At 35.3% G+C, this 19,439-nt stretch overlaps 1 protein-coding gene across 3 annotated transcripts in view; it reads right to left on the reverse strand.

Annotated features, from left to right (window-relative positions):
* Nucleotides 1-4,620: 4,620 nt before the first annotated feature.
* Nucleotides 4,621-19,439, reverse strand: part of LOC149538436 (uncharacterized) — a 159,284-nt gene continuing 144,465 nt past the window's right edge. For 2 of the 3 annotated variants that reach the window (XM_089799768.1, XM_089799769.1), the window contains 4 exons: nt 5,522-5,680; nt 5,345-5,425; nt 5,157-5,211; nt 4,621-5,076 (listed from right to left, as the gene is read on the reverse strand). In XM_089799768.1, the coding sequence (XP_089655894.1) occupies nt 4,864-5,076; nt 5,157-5,211; nt 5,345-5,425; nt 5,522-5,680 (508 nt within the window). In that variant the 3' untranslated portion in view covers nt 4,621-4,863. The remainder of the gene's footprint in view (nt 5,077-5,156; nt 5,212-5,344; nt 5,426-5,521; nt 5,681-19,439) is intronic. The other variant, XM_089799770.1, reaches the window with a different exon arrangement.

Genomic DNA, 19,439 nt, shown 5'->3' on the forward strand with positions numbered 1-19,439 from the left:
CAAAAAGTGAAAAAGATATGTTAAATTTAATTTTTTTTTAGATTATTTTCCTTCCTAACCCTAAGAGGAGCTTATTAAAAAACATTTCACCCATTTGATTTCTCATTTTCTCTCTCATTTTGGTGTGCACATTTTGCAAGTTTGAAGAGAAGGTTGTAGAGATTGATTTTAGAGTCACCAATCCTTCCAAGAATTAGTGTTAGAGTGTACTAGGTATGCATTTGATCCTTTCTTTTTCTTCTTTGATAGCGTGTTTTAAGTTTTTTTATCGTTCTAAATTTTATAAAAAATTTGTATACGTTTTGATTGATTTTTTTTTTTTTGGTTATAGAATGCAAGAATGATTAGTCATAACTCAATAGGTGGGTTGGGGTCCCAAAGATTTATAGTTGATAAAAGTTTTCCTTTGTGGAAGAATACAATAAGAATTGAACAATATCCTAGAGAGGGGGTGGGGAATTATATGGAAATGCATTTTTTGCAAAAACCTAACATATAAGCTCCTATTACTGAGTTGACCATAATTTTCTAGGTCCTGGGGGTAAATGGATCAATATGTATGAAAGCTCAAAGATAGAAAAGAAGGGGTTGTTAGTTGCTCAAATAGAAACTATGTTAAAATAACAAGATGTTGAGAGCTTAGTTTCAAGGGGAAAACAAGAAAAATCAAAGCACAAACCACCACCAACACCCTCTCAAACAATCACTAGACATCATCAATTTGTCTTCTACCAATGAAGAAGATATAGAGACACCCCAACGTACCACCCACAAGAGAGGCCCATTAAATTGGACATTTGAAAATGAATTAAGAGAATTTTTTGATATAAAGGTTGGGTATTGCCTCTTTATGAATGGTCTTCCATTCAATCTAGTAAGAGTACCTTATTAGAGAGAGATGGTGCAAGCAATAAATCAAGCACCTAGTGGTTACCAAGGTCTTAGGTATGAAAATATGAGAAACACCTTATTACATAGTGAGAGAAAAAAATGTAGACAACCTCTTCAAACTAATAAGAGATTCTTGGATCCAAATGGGAGTGACTATTGTCTCTAGTGGATGGAAAGATTACAAAAGCTATCCATTAAAAAATGTGATTGTTGTCTCCCTCGAAGGGGCAATATTTTTGAAGGTAGTTGATTGTGAAGAGGAGGTAAAGGATGTTGAGTCTATTGCCCAAATTCTCACTAAATCCAGAAAGTTTTTGGGTGTTGATAATCTTATCCAAGTAGTAACAGACAATGCACAAGTTTTTAGGGTTGTGGATGCTTTGGTAGAAGCATGATATGATCATATCTTTTGAACACCATACACCATCCATTCTTTAAATTTGGTGATGAAAGCAATTGACTCCGAAATTGAATGGACAAAAAAAGTATATGAGGAGAGTGAGGAGATCCAAATGTTTGTGACAAACCACCATGTCACTAGCAATTTTCAAACTTCTCCAACTTGGAAATATTGAAGGTAGATTTTAAATTTTAATTTAAACTTTATTTAGTTACATTTATCATTTTGTGTCGTACTTTATAGAATTGAATTAAATTTAAAAAATTGTTGTATACATATTTAAAATGTATTAATTAACTTTCAATTAACTTGTTTTTAGGTCGTTGGAACTTTGTTTGCTTCAGACACAATCATTCTTAGATGACTTGTGAGAGTGAAAGATGTATTGTCCCATATGGTCATTAGTCACCAATGGATTATATGGAAGCAATCAGATACAAAAAGGGCCCAAAAGGTAAAGGCAATGATCTTGGATAATGTTTGGTGGACTTGGGTGGATTTGTATTAGAATTCACCGAGCCCATCATGTCTATGTTTTGGTTTGTCAACACTGATGAGCATTGTTTGGGGTACATCTATGATGCCATTGACTCCATGCTTGCGAAAGTGAAAACGGTAAGTTTAAGTTTTTATACAATACTCTATCTTTGTTTATTGAGATGTTTTATTTTTTAATTTTATTTTATTTTAATTAACATTACATCAAGATAACTTACATGAACATCACTTGACATTACGGAACACTCATAAGAGAGAGCATGGTTTTGAGGACACCTTATACAAAAAGGTGGAGTCAATTTTTCTTCATCACTAGAACAAGATGGCTACACCTTTACACCTCCTGGCATATGCACTATCACTTATGTATTATAGCGCTAAGATACTTGCTATTCTTAGTAGAGTGCCCCCATAAAGAGATAGTGAGGTTGCTAGCAGGTATAAGAAGACATTCAATAGGCTCTTTAGCAATCCTGAGGTGACATCAAATGTTAGAAGAGAGTTTGTAGAGATTGTCCTAGGAAAAAATGTAAACCTTAATGCAATTAATGACTAAAGTAGAATGGATGGTATTAAATGGTGGTACCTACATGGGGAAGACTATAAGTACCTCCAACCTCTTGCCATTGAGATCCTATCACAAGTAAGTTTTTAAATTTGTTTTTTTCCTTTTTTTTATGACCACTTACCTTATGAAATTAACACTCTTAAATTTCTATTGTATTGCAATTTCTATTCTTTTAAAACTTTGTTGGTTGTCTCTCTAGATTGCGAGCTATTTTGTTGTTGAGCAAAATTAGAGTACAATCATTTATCCATTTAATGAAGTGTAACCAGTTGGGTCCCAGGAAAATTTAAGACTTGGTATATATTCACAACAACTAGTGTCTCCTATTATGCAAGGATCCAAAATACAAGAAGGGGCGAGAGAAGTGGTGGGATGAGCACTCAAGTTTGTTGACTTGGATATGACCATCTAGGATCTAGCTAGAGCTACCTTGCTAGATGTTGATGATATAGAAGCATTTGGGGGTAGTGGAGCCAATTTGAGTTTCTAATGATGCAATGATAAGAATCTAGATTTAGTTGCAACTAGGGATGAAGCCATTGATTCCTCATTTTTTTATGACCCATTTGACCCTTGAATGACATTGCTACCATGATAATTTATTAAACACTTGGCATTATGACTTTCTTTTTTAAAGAGGGGTAAACGCTTTGACCTGGAGCTATGAACCAGTGAGGCCACAAACGGGGGACCTCATCCCCATGAGATTTGAATCTTGATGGCAAGAATAACAACATAACAACTTAACCATCACAACATGCCACTATATATAAAACTTTGACTTTAACTTGGCATTATGACTTTCACTTATCATTATATTTTAAATTTTATTATTTGATGAGCTAGTCTATGTTTTCAAATTTTGTTTTGCAGTTTAGTAATTCAATGTATGATTTTCTTTAAAATCGTGAACACAGATTAATGAGTATTTAATGTTTATCTTTGACATTTGGCATTGATCAATGATCAATGATCAAACAACATATATTCATACTATGAAATGATTTAGTTTTGCAATTATGCATGTTTCCCTTCTTCTTTTTGTCTATGTACAAACACTCACAAATCTCCGATGAACCCAAATGAATTTTTTGTTTCCAAAACCTATGAACCCGAACCCAAATGTGAATCCATCTGAGAACCCCAACCGGCAAGTTAGATTTAAATCAGACCCGTAATGGAGTCTTTTCTATACTTTCAAAATGCTAATAAAATAAAATAAAATTCCTTTTTCTTTACCAAATAAACTGAAATCATCTATTCAATTTAAGTATTCCATTTTAAGAATATGTAGCTCTTAGCATCAATTTAAAAAATATATATATTATACTAAATTGTATTTGATTCATAATACTTTGTCATGAGTACTAAAGACTTATGATTAACATCCATTAGATGAAATAAATAGCCACCTTACACTCTAAACTTATCTATTGTTGGTGACGAAAATGTTCAGCAAAACATATTTGAAAAAATTTAAAACACAAATATAATATGTTATCATGTATTTGGCCCGGCAAGCACTATATATTAGTAAAGTACCCCTTTTTGCCAAAAGTAGAGCACTGAAAACTACCTATAGACATTAATCATCCTGATCAACAAATCCAATGTTTAAGGATCACATTACAAATTACAACAGTTGTCTAAAAATTCAAGATTTGCAGTTCTACAAGCTCAAAAGATGATGCAGCTTAGGAGGTATTCGCATACTCGTTTAATACTTGCCATCAAATCGCTAGAGCAAGAAACGTTACACTGATTGCTAACCTTTGAATTCTCTCTATTAGGGAATGAATTAAGGATTAAAATCCATTTTTCATCCTCTTGTATTTTCTCTATAAGTGCCAATTTAAATTATCACTGAAATTAACCTCTTGTAGTTTCTCTTATAAGATAGGAAGTGCTATTTTTTATGTAACTTTTTCAAACAAATAGTGTTTTTTTTACATGAGTGATTTATCACACTTCGACATATCATACTTCCCAAATTTCAACCGAGTTGATCGAGATTCATTGTAAGTATGTTTATTTTAGTCCTGTGTTCCCATGCTTCAACTAGAATTACTTATTCTGACTAATTGCAAGATCATCTACCATATTTTGAGGAAACCTGCTCTAACTTAAATAGAAACACTATTAAATGAGGCACCTAAATACACAATTATAGATTCTCAATAGGATTAACACAAGATCTAGATCTAGTTAATTCTCTTTGCAACTAAATATTGCTGCAAGGAATCTTCTTAAAAGGCTGATGGCATGCAAAATGAAAGCTCTTATCAGTGTTATTGTATTAACCTATGATGACTTGAATAAATTGTGATTATAAGCTGTACAAAAACAACATAATTACAAGCCATTTATCCGAAACATGATTTTTTTAATGCCTCTGACTCGTGTAAATACATGATACACAATAGGGCATGGTAATCTCTCCACAGCAAAATATTACTCAACAAACTCAATCCATTTTTTATTATTATCATAATGAATAAATTGTATCTCAATGCCGACTTGAGCTTTGACGAGCAATTGCACTACCCATAGAACTGGAGCCTCTAACATTTGATGGTGAACCTGTGGAAGGTTTAGGCTCCATGGATCCAGCATATACTGCACCTCTATTTGATGAACGTCTTGGAGAAGAGACATTAATGTTGCCTTTGCTAATAACTTCAAGTTCTAGTGAAACAGCTTCTTCTTGCAGCTGTGCTAGCTGTAGGGAACAAGATCACATATCAGGCACAATTTACTTGGAAAACTAAGTCTATCGAATTGGACATGCAATATACACACCCTTAGTTTGTTCTCCTCCAGACGGTCCCACAAAGAACTAATAACTGGAGATAAACTGTAAAAAGCAAAGGTTAATCATGAGCAAGAACTCACAAATCACAAAATAAGCCCATACTGAAGACAACTAAATTTTACATTTGAATTTACCTCACTTCTTAAAAAATCCCAAAACTGAGCTACTTACTTACCAGTACTCCATGAGCTTGCACATTGATGACTGATACTGCGATGAATGATGGATAGCTGCAAGGGGGTGAATTTTACAATCCCTGAGACACATGGAATCTAAATCACATAACCAGATATGGACAGAAAAGTAACAAGCCAAACAAAAATAGGTTTCAATTTAATGCAGAAATACTTACCTCATACTATGTGACATGGCTTGGTTATAAGCGGCCTTCTCCTCTGTAAAGAGAATGCGCTGTAAATCAACAAATGAGCTTAAAGAAAAATCAACTTTAGCAATCGAATGGCCAGGGATAACTTGCAGAGGAACCTCCTTCCTAACATATTCTGCACCACTGCATGCAAGAGAGAACAAGTGAATCTAGAGACTTTTTCTGTCATAAGATTATAGGAAATAGCAAAACCAAAACACATAATTTGGGAAGATTATACTCTGCAAACAGATTCTTCCAGTTCATACAAACTTTTCTCTTCCCATTTTCCTGATATCAAGCTCCGCATATTTACAATTCTGTGAATGGAAAACCAGTAAAGCCAGTGGTGGCAGGAATCTAGAAAGGTAATCCTAGAAAACTGATCTCTTGGCTGACAGTACTAAGAGCTTCTCTGTATAAATTTTCAATTATCTCTGAAAATAAGTGCACTTCTTCAAAGCAAACATTCACTAGCACAGGAGCATAATTTGTTTGTTAGAATTGAGAGCTGGTTCTTGTAGCATGATGGAATTTAAAATGTGCTATCAATGACACAGTCCTCTACACAGACAAAGCTCATTTTCTCCTAAGATATCCATTTTACAATGTTATTAGACAAATTATCAAACACACTTTTTAAGTGCCACTTTATTCATGAAAATAAAATCAGAACCAAACAAAGGTTAGAAGCTCTATTTCTGAAATGTATACTGAAATAACTGTCAAAAATTAGCAAGCATAGTTTTTAAACCTAAGTATTCTTTACACAAATAACTAATAAGATGTTTAAATCATTGCTGAATTTTTTCTAGTTTTGGGTTTTGTATTTTATTATTTACTATTTCAATTTGATTTTGAATTATGATTCATTAATTCCTTCCCATGACACTTCATCTGGGAAGATTACAAAGATAGTAAAGGACCACATCAACAAATACAACTGAAAAGCAGAGTCTCGAGAGACATTGAGCAAAATGCATTGCATACAATACATTGAATTGGTTTATCATTAAGCCAAGGCAACTTCACATACTACCAGAATCACATACTACCAGAAAACGTGTATTGGGATATTGGAAGGGCATAACTCATTATGCATTGAGGTGAGATGATGAAAAGTCAACTTCACATACAACCAGAAAAACATGTGTTGGGATATTGGAAGGGCATAACTCATTATGCATTGAGGTGAGATGACAAAAAGTCAATATTGCATGGGTTTGTGGATATAGACTGGGAAGATGATGCTAGTGCTAGAAATAACACTATAGGGTTTTATTTTAGGTTGGGATCAAGTATAATAGAAAACAAGTAATAGTAGTATCAAGTTCAATCAAGGCAGAGTACAAAGTAGTTTCAACTAATTTTGAGGATATCTGGCATCGGAAGTTGAAAGCAAAGATTACTGATCAAATGTCAAAACTATAGTATATTGTGTCAATCAGAATTGTATCAAGCTCTTCAAAAATCTAATATTTCATGATAGCTCCAAGCATAAGTTGCTGGTTCGGGTTCGGGTTCAAGTTCAGGTTCAAAGAAATAGTTTGCCGGTACAACGAAATTTTGATGTGGTTTGGGTTCATATAAAAATATGTAATAATTATAAATATATACACAAACACACACATGTATGTAGCCTAGAAGCTTGAATTAAGATTGGAGTGTTACATGGTATCATAAAAACAAAAACACCTTAAACTTGTAATCATAGCATCAAATCAGCATCAAAACATTAAAATAATAATATTGTGTTCAAGAATCATTGTTTTGACTTTCAACAATTGGAGCTTTATACTAAGTTTCAATCATCTAATGGATTATCTAAATCTTCATCGTCTTCTTCATCAACAAAAGGCTTTACTTGATTCACAACCAGTGCTAATGCCAATGGGATCAGCTGCACCAATAACATTTTCACTTTCCAAGTCCTCAAATGCTTATTACTTTTCCACTGTACAGAGAGCTTGTTTGCTTGTAAATTGACATCCTACTTGAAAAATGTTAAAAAAATAGCTTGCGACTCCCTTAAGCTATTGAAGATATTGATTAATGTTTAGAATTTAATATATCACTGTAGAGAGCTTGCTATCAATCGGACATGGGTCATTATTAGCATTTGGATATTAAAAAATCACTGGAAGATATCTTGCAACCTAGTTTAGTTTGAAGTTAAAAATTTTTGCACTTCAGCAAATTTTGTTTTGTAATGTTAGAGGTCTTATTCAAATTCTGTAACAATTGTTTCTTACACTAGATTATAAAACATTTCTCAGTGGAAATGTATCTGGTTCACACTTGGTCTGCCTGGGTCTGCCCTGGTTTGGCCCTGGTTCCACCTGGGTTAGGCATAGACAAACCAACCTGCATGGGTTCAAACCCTGACCAAACCAACAGGTGAACCAGACCTGGACTAGGAAACAGCTCGAACCCTGTCCAAAACAGAGTCCCAGGCAGGTGAACCCTTCATAGCTCCAAGCGATCTTTATGTCGAACACAAACACATACAATGTTTAGTGACTTTAGCCAATTAAAATGTTGTAACTGGATACTTTTAATTGGTGTGGGCATTCCTAAATTTAGTCAAGATACTATTAATTTTTTTGTTTATTTGTTGTAAGTTATTCTGGGCGCAGAAGCAACTTTTTGCTATTTTTAGAGAGATTCTAACTTCTATGGAAAATCAAAATTTGACTAGGATAATTTAATGATGTTTTTTGTGCCCAAGTTAACAGGTCTATTTTTTATTTAATGACCACAGGCACTCACTTTTGTAACACAAAAATTCAAAATGCGAAAAAAATTTAGACAACATATAATACAATTATGATTTCATCTTATTTGTTGGCTATTATACTTTCAACAGATTTGTTTTGCAAGTTAACGTACTCAGAAAAATGTACCTTTGATCAAAATTTCCGTTTCAAATTAGATTATTTGAGTGCAAAATCTGCTTATCATGGTCCGAGAACCTTCATGATGATGAAGGTAGTCCTTCAGCCAACATAGATTGAACTTCTATTATAATGCCACAATCTAACCAACACATGGCATGTGTCCATGGGAATTATGTCACACCATACTCGATTTGCATACCATCAAAATGAATGCACCTCAACACTACTCTGTCAGCGTGAGTTGTCTCTTTTGCAACCAAGACACACTGTATGGCCTGAGTGAATCCTCAACCCCAACTTCTGCTTAAACCACATGGACACTAAGTTGTAGATGCTACCCATCAATAATCAACTCGCAACAGTTTTCTACCAACTTGCACTTAGAACAGAAATAACTGTTCCTCAACCATAGTTCTTTCTCCTCTTTTGTAAGTTACAAGTTTCAACGGAGATACATTATCAAATTGTTTGTGGCATCCAAGGCCATACTTTCTGCTACACTTTTTGCTTCTTCAACTTGCACAATGTATGCATCTCTGAATGACCTAAGTCACATGCAACTTTGGGACATTCAAATGCCCAACTACCTGTTTACCCATATCTAAATCAATTCCTACTAAAGCCCTTGTTACAGCCTCCTTTTCCTCTTCCTCTTCGTCTGTTTCTATAGGAGGTTTGCTCACTCTTCAGAGCCTCACAAAGTGATGTTTCCTAGTCTCTTTTTATAACTATTTGAATTGCCTTATGTACTTGACCCTTTTGTTTCTCAAAAATAAGGATTCACACAGTCTACAAGTTTCTTATTATTTCACTGAGTTTGTAAAATAACCTCGCATCTCTGTGGAGCAGGCTTGCAATGACTCTCATAAGACTTTTATGTCATTTTTCTGCTTGGAGTTGATATATAGTTGTGGTGAACTATAAGATGGCTGCTTTTGTGTTAGAAAGTATGGTTAGAAGTTGACTCTTGTCAGGGTCTGTTTTAATGTCCCCTTTTTGTGTGACATTAGAATAATTAAATGATTAAAATCAAGTTGTCAAAAGAAGCTCATTTAATTACAAGTACAACTAATGTAATAATTTAGAAAGGTCATAAAATAATTAATCAATTAAATTTTGAATAGTCCTAAGCTTTCCGATTAAGTGCCGAACATTGGTTGCTTAATATGACTTAACTTACATCAACATTAAATTACATGAGAGCCACTTTATAAGCAAGAAAAATGGAGTAACAGAAATATTATAAAGTCACTAGAAAGAAGTTTAATATTTGAAAGCGTTTTTATAATTTACATTCTGGGACGGCTTTGTAAAGAGATTAGAGAGCTCATTTGATTTATTCTTGGTTTTATATTTCCTTTTGGGGAGAATTTTGGGAGCATGTTCTACAGGTTTAAGAAACCTAAAGATGGAAACACTTGGGATTTCTTGGTGGTTGGACAAAAACCCAATTCATAATTCACATGGACCTTCATTTGATTCCTTCAGGATATTTATTTGAAATTTGTGAATTCTATTAGAGACAAGATTCAAGGTTTAATAATATTTGGAGATTTCGATATGATGTCTTACCACTAAGAGTTATTATTGTCAAATATTCCAAATACTAGCCAGGAAATGGCAAAGGATTGATTAAACAAAATTTCAAGATTGAAGGTTTGAAAATCAAAAAATTAAAGCATCGCCGTGCAAATCATTTCTGGTGATTGTGACTTTATTTTTGAGTTTTAATAACTATGAAATAATAGACCTATGTGAACGATTGAAAGGCACAATTAATTGAAATATTGCAATTGAGCTTTTATCAGCTCTGACGGAAAAAATGTTTGAGCCAGGCATGAAGAGATAGGACTTCATCAGCAGATTTGACCCTATCTCAAGTTGCAACAACCCACAGAATGTGCATGGAGGTTCAGTGGCAGTCGCGAGTCAGTGCAAGGGGGATGTGACAAGAGTGTGGACTTCAATGAGCATTGGTGTATGTATGTTCACAACTGTCACTTTGAAATTTTTACACAGTTACATCAGCTATTCTCCAGTTATTGAGGCATCAGTAATCAATCTTACAAAAATATCTCATATTCAGATAGAGGAAGTTCCCAATCTCCCATTCATACATCTGTAACTCCCAACAGTTCAATCAAGTGAAGATATTCAGCCATGGAGATATAGACGTTGGGGCTGGGATAAAGTAGAAGGAAAAAAGAATGGATCCAGGAGACCTTGAACAGAAAGAAGATAAATACTTGCACCAGCATTTAATCTGGAGGTAGTTTCCAATCTATTTTCCAAAAAGCAATGTTTGTAAGAATAAGGCACATTGTTGCTGAAACGGCCATTCCTCTTATGAATAATAATATCCAAGGTTTGCAAGTAGCTGATTTCTACTTTTCAGAGGCGAGTTTAGGATCGGTGAACATGAAAGGTAACATTAACTGGTTACATCTTGCTACAGAAAATCCAAAAGAGATGTTTAAAAAAGATGAAAAGGTGAAAGCAAAAGATAAATATACAAAACGTGGAGTTGTGAACCTATATTGCTAATTTTGTAAAACCAATATTAAAACAAAGAAAAAAATGCACCTGCAAGGATAAATGAGGTGCCTCAAAGGCAGAAACCTGATGAATTAGTATCTCATGGAAGGACTATTTAGCGGTGGAATTGGAACCTTTGTGAAGATGGCATAAAAATAAGTGATGATTTATTCAATTTTGATAGAGATCTGGACAACCATCCAACAGTCCATTGATTTAGCATGTTTTATGATAGCGAGCATTGCCTCGTGGAATGTTCTTCCAACCAGTTTAGCACAAAGGTAATATTGGGGAGTAGTAAGAATTTGATGTGATTCAAGGTGATAGCTGTTCTGGAAAGTTATCAAATTCCAAAGTGGTTAGGTAATTGCAGCTGTTATCTGAATTATAGGAGCCCACTCTAAAGATTATTAATAATGAAGAAAAATCAAAATTTAGTTGCTATATATCGTCTTTCTGCACTCTTTTGCTTCACATTTTGTAAGATAATCTGGTTATGGTAGAGTAACTTTGAGCATCTAATCACAACCCAGTCGGGATGTTTAGCCTTCAATATTAGTGGTGTGGATGATTGATAACAAGTGCTGCATACAAACTGGGATTTCCTGAGTATCAGATATTGTCTATGAACGAAAGCTTTGTGCAACATCAATTAGATAGAGAAGACTCAACACAAAAACCTCCAATTGCCAAACTCAAAAAGTTCTTCAACTTTGATTGGCAAAAGAAAAGGATATACTGCCCACCCACGATTCATTAGCCAACCCCAACAATTAAATTAGAGGGTGTGTGTCATTTCCTGAATCTTCGGGTCATTTAAGAATTCTAGTACAGATATTAAGATAGAGATTGATGATTCCTACACTAATTTGGTACTATTTTAATTTTTGAATCCCTGTATTGTTTTTAAGCAGAGATGAGAGCCTTTCTTAGGCTAGTCGTAATTCTTTATATCTGTTAGCATTAATTGTTTTAAGATAGCCTTATTTCCTTAGTTTAGATGATTGAAATAAGTTTTTCTTTATAGCAAAAACTTTTCAAGAATATTTTATTTGTATTTTTTCGTTAAAATATCTTAGAGACCTTATAAATAAGTGACTTCTGCTGCAAAAGTTTCCATTCAGCTTCAGTTTATTGTGTTGATATTCAAGAAAATACCAAAATAATTGTGTTCAACTTTGCTTGTTCTTCATCAATAGCTTTGCATGCTTTTAAGGATTGTTGTCTTTAATCTTGCCTCATGTTTCATATTGTTTGTGGAATGTTTCTAATGTTAAATCAATCATATTGTTAACATCAATTCATTGTTCTCTGTCATGTCCCCATTTTTTCGGAGGCAGTCTGATTTAATTAATTTAATTAATTTGGTTGTCCAAAATAATGAATATTTTATGAGGACGACTAATTAATTATTTTAATTAAATAAATAAGTGATATTAAGTTAATTATTTATAAAGTTATCAAATGAATAAATATTAAAAGGTAACTTTATATTTAATTAATTTAATATAGTGACTTGAATTATAAAATATTTAATAAAGTCACTTAATAGATAAAATCAAAAATGTTCTAGAAGTTTCTGGAGAAGATGGAGAGAAAAGAATAAATAGGCACCCCGGGGCTCCATTCGAATCGGAGGCAGTTGTTTACTTCTCTTTTGATATCAGATTGTGATTCAATCACATGTGCGTTGTGGAACCTAGGGTTTCTGCAATTGTCACAACTGGCCATTGAGAACGAAAACTCTCAATAGGTACGCAATTTTGAGGGTGTGAAATATCATCTGAATTATTGCAGATTGGAGGTGACATTCAGTCATTTCATCAGGGCGGTAATCCGTGGCTTAGGGCCAAAATTTTGGAGGATCATTCTGAGAATTGAGATTCGAAGATTAAGCTATTTGCAAAGTTGGAGTTTATTATTTTACGGATCAGTTGGCAAAAGGAGTAAGGCGACTTCTTCAGCATTCTATATAGAAAGTCGCATGTGAGCAGATCGGGGGTAGAAGAACGAGTTCCAAGCCATCTTTCCAGCCAGCATTTCCGTATACTGTTAGGGCCGAAGTCTGGGCCGAAGACAATTGCAAAGATCATGTTATAGGGTGCACAGCAATATATAGTGAGCGCAGGATTAATTTCATTTTAGAAATATTGGAGATTTGAAGGTGATTAATAGTCCATTCCAGTTCAGTGTAAGAAAGATTGCAGAGCAAGGAGGACTGTGTGGGTGTGAGAAGGAAGAGATGAGTAACACCAAATAACAATTTCACATTGCACACCAATGCCGATCATATTTTTGGAGATTTTAAAGAAATCGCAGGTGATATTATTAAGTTTGCGGCAGAGAGTTGGGAGTTAATTCCAAATCCAGGCCGGAGCTCATTTAGCGTCAATTTCCCTTGAGCACCATTCAGGAAATTGCAATCTCATTTCTCCACCCATTTGGCAGCCGCGGTAATAGGGCAATCGGATTACCGATGCAATAATGGAGTCAGGCCGAACGTGTCAGCGAAGCCTGTGATTGGGGAAGAAGCAGAGGGACCCTGTTGGGAGGTTGCGGAAAAGAAAATCGCGAGCCTGAAAAAATATATATACAAACTTTATAGCCGGAACTAGACAGCACGCATAGCATCATTTCAAGATTCCACTCAGCAGCAGCAACAACACCAATTTCATCAGTCTAGGTGATTGATAATTAAGGGGGTAAAAAAGTAATAGATAATTTGTAGTGGATGCCAGAATTGGGTAAGAATCCATCACGGGTCAACAGCTCTGACTAGAGATTGTGGTGACAGTCGTCAAAGAACCGTGCGGCAATTGGAGTGGAAAGCGGGTCAAGAAAATATCTAGTCACAATCCAAGCCATCAGCGTCCATCACCGTTGGAGATTAGGGAAATTGCAAATTTGGATAATTCGGCAGGTAGGGCGAGGAGCAATCCGTATTGGATAATTTAATAGGAACGGGCCAGTCGCCATAATCACTGGGTGGGCATCAGCACGCAGAGTTGCAGACAACCAGGGAGAAAAGCATTCATATAACTCTCAGATGAGAATCAAGTTTGAGCTTTGAGAAAGTGTTGAAGCAACGGGATCAAAGCTTCTAGGAACAAAAACTGAGTATGGACACTATTATCCTTCATCTTCAATTGTACAAATAATGTAAGACTTTGCTAATACTGAAGTTCGTCATATAGCCATTTTATGAGGTGAATCTGCCTAAGATTTAACAGTTACATAATAAGTATTTAATGATTTTGCCATAGCTCAGAATTAGAGCCTTCAGAGCTTGTTTGCTAACTGTTTGATGAAGTGTCAAACTCCTTGAAGTTTTAAGATTTTGGTGTTAAAAGAAGCAATAACCTATTGGGGTTATTACATTCTCTGCTTCAACCACTGTATAGTGTTTTGAATCCAGTTCATGTTTAATTTGGTTACAGAAAAACAGAAAACTTGTGGCGAGATAAGAACTTTCCAAGCCTCATGCTCTCAACTTCAAGAGCAAAGAGATATGTCTTCTTTTTTTGCAAGCATTCTTGTTTACAAACAAAACCCCCAAAAGATAATTTGTACAATATTCAAAAGTTCCAACCTAATTTTTTTGTCTTACATTTTAGAAATAGATTAAAAAAGGAGCTTACCATACAAATTTGAAGAGAGGATTTCCTCACAATCTATTCCATTTTGAGTTATCCTTAAAAGCACATTTAGTACACAGTGATCAAGCTATGCATAAGTATCATACTCCTTGAATGCATAATTTGCAAGTTCAAATCGAAAAGAGTTTCAAGTCAGCGAGTAGCATACTGTGGTGACTACAACCATTGTTCATTGTTCATTGTCAAACTATTACACTTGCAACCAAAAGGAACTAAACAAGGTTGCACAGGTATGGGGGTACTTGGGTACTTTGGGTACGGGTACGGGTGCAGGTAGCTATTTTTCAAAACAAGGGACAGGGGTACGTGAGTATGCCTAAATTTCTTTTAATATGATTTTGATATTTTATAGAAAATCTGAAAATATGAGTCATGAGTTGTGACATTGGGCTTTCAAAACTAGATCTGAAAATATGAGTCATGAATCATAATATACATCCTGAATGTATAAAATATAAATGCATAACATAGAAAGAAAACTTTAGATATGAACAAGAAGATCATAAATCATATAGCAACAGATTGCAAATGATAAACTTCTAACTTCAACACTGAAAATCAGAAAAGTTTTAGTAGTTCACTGTTAATCAATATTGTATTGAAGTTTCAAACCGGTTAAACATTGAGTTAATCTCGATAAACAGCAAGCTAATATGCAAATGAAAAACTGAAACAAAAAATCAGACATCTTAATCTATGTGGCAGTGTTTTAAGTGTTTTGCAAGAGGGAAAAAATTTGTGAGCTGAGGTGGTGTTCCCGGCTGCAGGGTACATACCCAGGCAAGTACCCAATACGGGATACATGTACTAGTACCTGGTACACGTACCAAGGGTTTGGGCACGTGTACCCATGCAACCTTGGAACTAAACTACGCCAACAATTGTGAGAATGGAGTTATACCAAGTTGAGGATTCAGTGTGGAAGAAAAGCAAGGAGAGATGTGAAATAGCCCCATGCAAGGCAAGAATAAAAAGAAGAGAGGGGGTATGATTTGAAGTGATCAAATTAGAGGATAAGTGTAGGACACACATGACCAGAACTCGTCATAAGCTTTAGCTTCTAAGGTAGACATTACCACACAATAGCTAGTGAATAAAGATCCTAAAAAGAGGGAAACTATAGCTCGAGGGGAAGAGGTTTCTTATTGGGAACAAAGACTTGAAGATGGTTAGGAAAGAGCTCTTATAAAATATAACATTGAGGGAGATAGGAGAAGAAATTTCAACTATCAGAGAAGGAAAAAGAATGCAAGGCTCAAAAATAGATCAAGTGAGAAATAACTCAAACTTTCCAAAGAAGGCATTTGGGGCAAGCTTTCAAGAGAAGCCTGCACCTGCAGAACCTTACAATGGATGGCTTTGGGATTAGAATAGTTTCTATTAGGATGAAAGAAAAATATTGTAGAGGGAACAAACATATTTACATTTTTATACAAAATTTGCACATAGGAGGTGGAAGACTTTAGTACTTTCATGTTAGGATGCTTGTCTATCCGTGTTAGTTGTTGCAATGGCTGACTTAATCAAGTAGCTTTTGGGCCACAAAACAATTTCTTTTTCTTGCAATTTTTGGTGTTTGATTGCCTCGTTGCCAACATATTTCTCATACCTATGGGCCTTAGGCTATTTTAGAAGCCTGGTAGTCAATTGCTCAAAATCAAAAGATGGATGCTTGCACTTCTAAAGACCAACTGGGATCGATATTTCTATGCTTCAAACTCCTAGACCACAACTTGAATGGACCATTCTAAATTCTCCTTGCTGTCCTCCACCTTGATGGTTTCTTACGTAGGTTGTGCAAGAGGACCAAGGTAGCCTCGAAAACAAACACAGAAGTTGTTAGACATTCAGAATATTGACTTGAAATAAACCAAGTATTCCCATCATTATCTCATACTCATGCTATCCAAGACTAAAGCTTCATTTGAAACCTACCTAACCATAATGTCCACATCAAGACGGTATGTGTCTCAAAACTATTGGGTGAGTTCTATTTCTCCAATCACAACCAATTCAAGTACATGTTTTTGTTTTGATTGTGCCTCCTATCCAATTACCCTTTGTGAGGTTGCTTGTTTTCATTGGGTAGAAGGCTTTGCTTTCTTCTCTCTTTACTCCACTTGTGAAAGAGGTTATCAAATTTATTGTCTAGCAAAGTCCCAAATACACAAAGCAGTTAACCCTCTTAGCAAAAATATTGTCACCATGTCATAACTTTACTACCAAACCAATTGATCTAATCGTGGATTTAGTTGATCTTCTAGTTTTTGCACTTGTCCTTCAACACATGACTTGTATGGTAGTTGGATTTTTTTCCCCATAGAATTTAAAGCATTTTTCCTTAAGGAGGATTTTCTTCTACACTATTCCTCTAGGATGACTTTCTTCTAGGATGAAGATTGCATGGAGGTCATGTGTTTGACATATAATTTCCATGGCCAATGTGAGACACTAGGTCTAGTTTTGGAAATTAGGGCTTCAAAAACTACAAAACGTTGATATCTGAGTAATTTGAGCAGAACTCAAGGATTTTCTCTAGGTTATATCCCTTAGAGTAATCATCTCTCATTGGAGCCCAGTTATATAGGTAGGGGCCCACTATGAAAAGAAGGGGGGTTTGGATAGCGTTTTTTTCTTAGCAAGCAGCAAAACAAACCATTGCGACGCTGAACCTCATCTACAATTGAGTCGAGAAAAACCCTACCAATCAGTTGTTCAAGCAAACTTGTTACCCGGCCATTTCCCCTTATAATAGTAGGCATTGTCCAATCCAATCAAACTACCATATAGGATAAGGGGCCAACCTTAATATTGGGGTGAGTTCCTGAGCTAAGACTCGGATTACTAACAATCGGATTCGGACGATTGATGTTCAGCGTTAAAGAGAGACTAGATAGCATATCATGGAAGAAACAGTAACAATTTTGTTCAATAACCTGAAAAGATGTCATGGAGACCCTATCAAACATGGTTTTCTTGATGCATGTGTCCAACTCATGACTCAGGATGTCATGTTGTAATGCTCAAAGAATCAAATTGGCAACTGAGTGACTAGACTCAAGAAGTCATGGCCACAAATTTCTTTGTGGTGAAATACAATTCATGTGGAAAATTATGATCAGCAATTTTTACAGATAATAAAGTGTATGATAAAAATCAAGTGGCATGTGCCATGTTGGATTGGCATTGATTTGACCGAAAGGATGAAACAAACTTGGTAGACATGGGATGAGCACATCAAAGCAAATAATAGCTCTAGCATGAAGATTCTCAAAAAGAGGATTCAACTTTATTTAATAGTAAGGACTAAGAAGCTCCAAAATATTTGATGCTATCTTGGATTCAATATCTAACACAATTAGAAAGATGAAATATGGCAAGAACTCACAAAGTTCTTCAAAGCACATGGATGCATTCCAAAGTGAAGCCTATTATGGTATCAAACCAATAGCATATAGAAGGGCACAATAAGGAGTCAACACTATCATATGTCTTCAAAGAATCAACAACTAGTGCATCCAAGAGGATTTCAACATGGATATAGCCAATAAAAAGGTCAGAAAAGAGATGGGGCCTACCATAACTTTAGCATCTTGATAAGGAATGGGCCGTGTTGTCAAATGGATGATGAACAACTCACAAGGCTTGCTAGCTAACCGCAGGAACAAAAATGGTTGCGAATTCGATCAAAACAAGCCAATGAGACCCGTGCAAACAAGAGATCCATGAGTGAAAGAAATCTCTAGATGTAATGATCATGACGTTCAAAGCTCTTAAGAGAAGCTAAGGCTTGAGCCCTGTTTTGGGAACAAGGGGCCACGAAGTGCCAAAAGCCACTTTAGGATTCTACATAGCTATCATAGGGTTCTTGTCAAAGTGATCATAAGTATCTAAAACAAATTTTACATAGGGTTCTTGTAAAGTAGGTAGATCATCTAGGCATGCTCTCCAATCACCTGTAGAGAATTGGGAATCTTGTTCATGTGACCTAGCCTCTATGCCCATCTTGTCACCACAGTGTTTTTCAAGAAGATTTAAAGTCAATAAAACATAAGCATTGATAGTTTCTTTATGCAAGTGTGCTTACTCCATACAGGAGCACAAAATGTGAGGTATGGACTTCTCGCCATTTAATCACCATTATAAGAGAACATCAATTAACAACATAGAACTAGCGACATATAGGAACTCTTAGCCACTTCAAGATCAAAGAATCTCAAAATCATGGTTCACATCTTTTAGTTCGAGTCCAAAAATGGATAGCAAAGTCTTAGCTGCCATTTCATATGATCAGGAATGTAATTGCATAAGGTATAATGTTGAAACTAAGATAAACATGCAATTGAAAGAAATAACTAGTTACTAACAAGGTATAGATCACACCGCATCAAGAGGAGTGCAAATTGGTCTATACTGTGCAAGTCAAGGCATCTGGATCTAGTGTAATCCTCACTCATTCTCTACTGAGAATGGCCCTCCCTACCTAGGATAAGGCACATGTACACCATCTAGTCCTGTCACTTGAGCACCCTAGTGTAGAGTGTCGGGTAGACAGCCAGCTAGGCTATGGATACCTTCCATCAACCTATATGCCAACTGCTAGCAACCCTGACCTCTAGTGATCACAGTAGCAAGCATGCCACTAAACCTACCCTACTGTGGATTTCCAATGGACACTATGTGCCTGATCACCCGCCGCTCGACTCAACAGACAGACTATGTTCAAACTATGTTATTTTTTCATAGTTTTGATTCATCTTTCTGATTTATTTTTTTTTGCAGGCTTATCCATCTGTCCAGCTCATATGGACTACA

This window comes from Cupressus sempervirens, chromosome 9 (assembly GCF_028749045.1).
Source record: "Cupressus sempervirens isolate cs-2001-9-10 chromosome 9, ASM2874904v1, whole genome shotgun sequence".
NCBI classification, from domain to species: Eukaryota; Viridiplantae; Streptophyta; class Pinopsida; order Cupressales; family Cupressaceae; genus Cupressus; species Cupressus sempervirens.